Source organism: Nicotiana tabacum, chromosome 17, assembly GCF_000715075.1.
Source record: "Nicotiana tabacum cultivar K326 chromosome 17, ASM71507v2, whole genome shotgun sequence".
NCBI lineage: Eukaryota > Viridiplantae > Streptophyta > Magnoliopsida > Solanales > Solanaceae > Nicotiana > Nicotiana tabacum.
Window position 1 is genome coordinate 472,139 of NC_134096.1, and position 7,301 is coordinate 479,439.

General features: G+C 37.2%; 1 protein-coding gene across 1 annotated transcript; it reads right to left on the bottom strand.

Annotated features, from left to right (window-relative positions):
* Positions 1 to 950: 950 nt before the first annotated feature.
* Positions 951 to 3,088, bottom strand: LOC142171477 (GDSL esterase/lipase 1-like). Its single transcript, XM_075233837.1, has 5 exons — positions 2,791 to 3,088; positions 2,351 to 2,472; positions 1,963 to 2,193; positions 1,606 to 1,882; positions 951 to 1,338 (listed from the first exon to the last, which is right to left on the bottom strand). Exons 1-5 carry the CDS (start codon positions 3,056 to 3,058, stop codon positions 1,067 to 1,069), a joined length of 1,170 nt encoding a protein of 389 aa, XP_075089938.1. The 5' UTR covers positions 3,059 to 3,088; the 3' UTR covers positions 951 to 1,066.
* Between the last annotated feature and the right edge of the window lie 4,213 nt (positions 3,089 to 7,301).

The following is a 7,301-nucleotide window of genomic DNA, read 5'->3' on the forward strand; positions in this document are numbered from 1 at the left end:
TGATGTTGTTGCCTTGTCTTTACCCCATTAGTTATGTTGCGCAGACTCTGCAAATATGCTGCCGCATTCGTATCGGGATTTGACAGCATTTTTGAAGTGTCCGAACATGTTACATAGCCCATTAGAAACATTCAAGGCTGTCCTTCCTACCCTAACAGCCCCGGAATCGGATCCTGGACCTTTTTTTGACAAAGAACCCCATTGCTTTTTCCACTGGTATATATGGACTGTGGGGATTTCTTCCAAAAAAACTGCACTAGTTTTTATAAATTAAATAATATGAACTATCTGGATCTTTGGCTGTGGAATATCCATGTTTTACCAGCTTACCCACCCTAACAACATTGAAAGTCAATAGTCATTTTGTGATGATGAGAATACTCTAATGATGATTCTTCAAAGCAAATTGCATTAGGTATTATGTAATTCTTTTAGCATGTTCTGTAACATTCACCTCCTCAGTTGTCATTTACTATTATACGTGGAAACATATATGTCCTGTTATTTTTCCAGTCTACCAAGTATGCTATTCCTATAGATAAATATGTAGTATCTAATTTAAAATTATCGGACAAGGTGAGTTGCTCTGATGGTAAGCACATTCCACTTCCAACCAAGAGGTTGTGAGTTTGAGTCAGCCCAAGAGCAAGGTGGGGAGTTCTTGGAGGGAAGGATGACGAGAGTCATTTGTAAACAGCCTCTCTACCCCAGGGTAGAGGTAAGGTCTGCGTACACACTATCCTCTCCAGACCCTACTGGCCACTAGTGGAATTATACTGGGTTGTTGTTGTTGTTTGTAATTTAAAATTATCATCCTTTTCCTCTGTGTTGATTAATAAGGAAACACCATACCTCTGCTCCTGCGTGGTTGCTAGTCAAAACCGAATATGTAGAGCAATAAATTGGGAAATAATAATGGAAAATTGTTACTGAACATAAAATTATTTCCCTTGAATGTTGAAATTTGCTTTCTTAGCAGAACTTTTGGATAGATGAGTCTGGACTTGGAAATATAAAGGCTTTATTGCCAACACATCTTTCGTTCTAACATTAAGAAATTTGTGGATTATATATCGACAATATCAGCTATAGTTTGTTTCTCTTTACTAAAAAATAGGTCTTGAAGAGTGTTAGGTCCAACAGAGGAAGATGGTCCATCCCAGAGAGCTTTTGCAAATTGTTCATGTATGCCTTCTGTCGGGTGAAATGAATCAAACCATATGTAGTCTTTGGCATTATCGCAAATCTCATATTCAGTAACCTTTTTTTTCCCACCACATGTATTTTTACCTCCATAAGGCCCTGTTCCACAGCAAGCCTTCACTCCTTCCTTGAAACCTAATAACGCAACAATAATGGAGATAATAAAAATTTTAAAAAATAAAAAAAACATTAAGCTCCCACTATGCGCGGGGTTGGACCACAAGGGTCTATTGTACACAATCTTAACATGCAAGAGGTTGTTTCCACAGTTCGAACCCGTGGCCTTCTGCTCACATGACAACAACTTTACCAGTTAAGCCAAGACTCCCCTTCAAAAGTTAATTAATAGAATGCCAACAATAAGCTAGCTAGTAGGGGAGATGGTATAAAGAGGATACATACCATACTTTGAGGGATTGTTAACTCTATCGAGAAGCCAATCGTAGAAGTTGGAGTTGCAATACTTAAAGCCTTGCAATATATGTTGAAGGCTTTCGAGGACAATTCTGAGAGCATTGTTATGAGCCAATGCAAGATCAGAAGCAGCTTCAAAACAATCTCCTCCTGCTTCTTCGTTATTGCTATTAGCTCTTGGATTTAGTGCTCTGAGAGCTGGTAAACATCCCAATGGCGACAAGCTTAGGAAACCAAATTTTCGGGCGCCTTTATCATACAATTCCTTGTCATTGAAATATTGTATATAAGTACAATTTTAACCAACAACATAGAGAAGGAAAGGGATAATTGCTTGTAGTTTACTTGAATTGCCTGAGTCAAGTTGCCTATGACCATCCCTAAATATTCTTCAGGACCGTGGAGGTGCTGCATCGTTTCATTACCAAAGTAACCCCCCATGTAATCGTTACTTCCGATACTGATGAAGTAAACTGCTTCCGATATGACTTCCTCTGCTTTGGCTGCTTCCAACTTTTCTATTAGTGATTTCCGCACTTGTTCAAAGTACTTTAATTGTCTCACCAGATCAATAACCTGATATTTTATCACGTATAATTAACAGTGTAGATCTACACTTAAATATAACATATGTAGAAAAGGATTTGAGACAATATATATGTATGCATATTTATAGTAAGGAAGTAGTAAGGATACTGTTAATAAATGGAGATGAAAATGCTGATGCCCATACCAAACCAGAATGAGTGGTAGAAAGAATTCCAGCTCCTCCAGAAGCAAAGTTAACTCCATTGCTGAAATCAGCAATATGTGGTTGCAGGTAAGGAGGAATTAGTGGCAACTTTGCATATTCAGCTGCATCACCATCATTCATTTTTCACAAATTATATATAGATCACATAATTGATTAATAACCTCATTTAGATCGGTCAAAACAAATCTCAAGTCCAAACATGATTGATGTCATCACATGCGGACCCAGGATTTGAAGATTGTTGGGTACATGAGCATCTTGATCTTAAGAGTTTCAAGTAAAATATATGATCATTTTTAACACACATATATATATATTAAAATTTTTGCCAAGGTTAACGGTTCAGTGACCCCTATTCTTAAAGTATAGGTCCACCTCCGGATGTCATGCCATTCCAAATTAATAGTGGATCACCTCACCTATGAAATCAACGATGATACGACCATCGGAGAAGCGACCAGTGGGTTCCTGGAAAAAACCATTCTGGGCATATGGTTCATAATTGGCTCTGTTCTCAGGGATGGTCTCAATATAGTTGTTGTTTCCTGCATCCACTGTGGAGTCTCCAAAGATGAACAAGCCACTTGCTGCTGCTGCTGCCTTTGTGGAAACAAATAGAGGCAGAAGAAGAAGAAGAGTCGTCACAAAGAAATATGAACCACTAAAGTCAACTTTCCTCATTGTCATTGCAAAACTAAGGATAATCGATCTTTGTTTGTAAGTAGTATTTATAGTAGACTCATTATCAACAGTGTTTCTTTTCTTCGTCAATCACGAGCACTTTGAGATTATCAATAATTGAGTGCAGACAAATTAACTAGTGACAGAGAAAGGTACTATTATTATAAGTAACAATAACAATGCACCGACGGTGTTTGTTTACCCGAAAAATCAGATAACGTTAAATTTATGTATGGTTCTAAGGATATGTGATACAATTTGATACAAATCGTATATAGAAATAGAAATATGTGTACTCTTGAATATGAGAATGGGAATAGAGAGCCAAAAGAACGAATAAAGTAAAGCAAAACAAGCACAATGAGATATCTTTCAATATGAGAAGTGATCTTTTGTTACAATATGTTTTTTGTGTGTCCTACTCACAAGGATTCTTCCCCATTTATAGTAGAAGGATCTTACTTTATTTAAAATAAAACAAAGCATATAGTGGAGGACCCATGATTAATTGTCTCTTCCTCGATTCCTGTCAAGATTCTCTCCCCTAGTGCGGTTGTAACGGCTCTTGCTTGCGAGCTCGATACTGGCTCGAACTTGTTATTGGATCGAACCCTCGATTTTGGCTCGAGTTCTACCTTCGGGGTAGGTGCAGCGCATTTCCGACCTCGAAGCAATGCCCTACGACTTGATTTGGTTATGGGCTCGGTAATAGTGTCGAGCCGACTCCTCGATCAGTCTCTGGAACTCGAGGCTCGTTTGCAATGTCTTCGGAACTCATTCCGAAATCCTACTCTGGTTGCTTACCATTCGAACTCGATCGAATGTAGGAAGGCCGAAATCTATTTCGACCGTATACAGATAGTCCCTTCGTTTCTCAGGAAGGATGTGATGAGAATCGATATGGTTCGATCGGGTTATAAGCTGACGTTTTCACAAGGCTCGATCATGACGTATGTGATAGTTGTCCCATCGATTTAGTCTTTCAAGGTATTTAATGCACGTCAGGCGGTGGTCGGTCACCGCTGATATTGAACCGCCACGATGCAAGCCTATAAATAACCCCTCCATTCATCATTTACCACTTTTACACTTTTACATCTTTACTCTTCCAAATTTTCTTGCTCCTTCTCTCTCTATCTTGCCGCTTGTAGAGCCATCTACACCAGTGTTTAGCATCATCACCCTTTCTTCATCCTTTGTCTTTATTTCTCTTATATCAATGGCCAAAACTTCGAAAACTGTACCTGAGAAAGCCTCCTCATCATGGTCGTCCGGCGATAGGGCGTCGATGGAGCCGCCTCCCTACAAGTATGTCCCTGGCCCGTATACCCTAAAGATAGACTTTAGGGTCGAAAATCCTTCATCGGTGTCGGGTCGCATGTGTCGATGTACACGTGCTCGATATAAGAAGGTCAACTCTAGGCTGTGAGGAGAGACTGCAACTGGGGTCCCGAGGTCGTGTTGCAAATTCCCTCTTCCGAAGAGAACATCACCGCTCATGTGGAGGGTTTTTTAAGTGTTTATACTTACCCCTTTACGTTAGGTCCCGTCGACCAAGTGATTCGATTTTTGCCAAAGATATCAGGTCACTATCGGTCAAATTCACCCTTCTCTATGACGCATAGTTGTGATGACCTAAAATGTCATCTTTAAATTTAATAATTAATTTTATATTCTAAGACCTCAAAAAGTACTATTTATCATTCCTCGACTTGCGTGCGCAGTCCGTAAAATTTTTCGGAAAGTTTTCAGGTAAAAATAAATTAAAATGTGAATTAGAGCTTTAAAACTCAACTAAGTTGACTTTGGTCAACATTTTGAGCATATAGACTCGGATCAGTATTTTGACAGTTCCGGTAGATCTGTATCGTGATTTGGGACTTAGGCGTATGCCTGGAATCAAATTCCGAGGTCCCTAGCCCGAATAGAATTTTGATGATTCCAACAGCTCCGTATGATGATTTTGGACTTAGGAGCATGATTAGAATTTTATTTGGAAGTCCGTAGTGGAATTAGGCTTGAAATGCCAAAAGTTGAATTTTTGGGAAGTTTGATCTGTTATGTCATTTATGACTTGTGTGCAAAATTTAAAGTCATTCCTAATTGATTTGATGTATTTCGACACAAGATATAGAATTTGAAAGTTCAAAGTTCATAATTTTGATTAGGGATGCGATTCGTCGTTTTGATGTGGTTTGAAGCCTCGACTAAGTTCGTATTATATTTTGGGACATGTTGGAATAATTGGTTAAGGTCACGAGGGTCTCGGGTGGATTTCGGAAGGTAAATGGAATGAATTTCGGACAAAGAGGGTTGCTGGAAATTTGCAGAATTTTCGCTAGAGATTTGCAGAATTTTCGCCAGAAATTTCTGGTGCGTGGAGCAAACTTTGGAAGCTTATATATCGCAATTCATAAGGAATCAGAAAACTTTCAAAACATCAAAGTTGTATTCGTTTAATTCTAGTTTCCAAAAAGTTAAACCATTCATTATTTGAAAGTTTGTACAGAAAGTTATGATGGGTTAAATGAAGGCTGGTAGAGCAGTTTTGCGAGAAATTGTGATGCATGGAGCTGATCTTGGAAGCTTATATATCGCAATTCATAAGGAATCAGAAAATTCACAAAACATGAAAGTTGTAGTCGTTTGATTCTAGTTTCCAGAAAATTAAACCATTCATCATTTGGACATTTGTACATAAAGTTATGATTGATTGAAGTAAGGCTGGTAGAGCCATTTCTGGTGGACTTTTAGTGACGGAAAATGGACTTTTAGTGACGGATGGGCAGAAACTTAAGGACAAAAAATGGTCATTTCCTTCATTTCATTTTGGATTTTTGGAGCACGGTTCTTGGGCGATTTTTGGGCGATTTGCACGGGAAAACATTGGGGTAAGTGTTCCTTATCTTATATTTTTTATATTTCATGATTTCATACTCATTTACATCATGAATCCGTGAATTTATGGAAGAAAAATTAAGATATTTGCAAAATCTTCCAAAAACGAAAATTTAAGATTTGGAGGTTGAGTTGTTATCGGAACTTGATAAAATTGGTATGGGTGGACTCATAATTGAATGGGTTGTCGGATTTTGTAAGTTTCGACGGATTTCAAGATGTGGCCCCCACAGCCAAAATTTTAGCTAATTTCGGATTTTATTGAAAAATATAATATTTTCTTATGAAATTGATTATTATAATTTTTGTTGACTGTATCGAATTAATTATGAATAGATACGAGTCGATCGGAGTCGAAAAATCGAGAAAAAAGCATAATACTTGGTTAATTCGAGCAAGTTGAGGTAAGTGACTTGTCTAACACTGTGTGGGGGAAATTTTTCTAGGATTGATAATTGTAATGTGTGGAAAGTCGTGTACACGAGGTGACGAGTGTGTACATGAGCTAAATGTGAAAGACTATGTTTTAAATTATGTAGATCACTATTGCGCATTAATTAAATTATTTCATTTTGTTATATTCTTCATTATTGATTTAATGTTTATATTTTTAAATTTGCTTGACCTTTTTCTGCTAATTATTTTATCTGTTTAGTTGGAACTTGGTTTCTTTTATTCTGTGCATTATTTGAAGGTTGATTTTTTTAAAATTAAATATTATTAATATGAAGTATTTGGCATTTTTAAACTTGATATTAAAGCAAGTATTAAAGATTTTGAAATATTATTTTCCTGAATTATTTACTCTTGAATATTTTTGTAAGATTTTCGTACTCATTGTGATGGAGCAGTGATCTCTTTATTGTGAAAAAAATATTATTGTTGAATTATTTTGACATGAGCCCTGAGCTCTTTATTGTGGAAAAATATTATTGTTGAATTATTTTGACATGAGCTCTTTATTGTTGAAAAATATTATTGATGATTTATTTTAGCATGAGCCGCGAGCTCTTTATTGTGGAAAAATATTGTTGTTGAATTATTTTGGCAAGTTAAATTATTTGAGCACTTGAGGTGCAAATTATGATATATTGTGATATTGATACGCATGCGGTGGTATAAGGTCTGGGTATTGAAACGCATGCGGTGAGATAAGGGTGGCTTGATATGCGTGGCTAGTAGGGGGAACTACTAGAAGTCATGCGGTGTGATAAGGTTGGCTAAAACGCGGGATGCTATTTCGGAAAAAATATTTTCTTTCAAATAAATTGTGAAGGCTCCCGCGGTGAGATAAGGAAATGAGATATTGTGAATTTATTTATGATTTGGGACTACGAGGCAGTATCTCGGG

Bases quoted from the DNA above. Each gene is read 5' to 3' on its own strand.
- LOC142171477 (XM_075233837.1), bottom strand. From the start codon at position 3,058: ATGACAATGAGGAAAGTTGACTTTAGTGGTTCATATTTCTTTGTGACG. The intron at 1,883-1,962 runs GTAAACTACAAG...TTCAATGACAAG, and splicing joins ACTTGACTCAGGCAATTCAA to GAATTGTATGATAAAGGCGC. The intron at 1,339-1,605 runs GTATGTATCCTC...TTGCGTTATTAG, and splicing joins TAACAATCCCTCAAAGTATG to GTTTCAAGGAAGGAGTGAAG.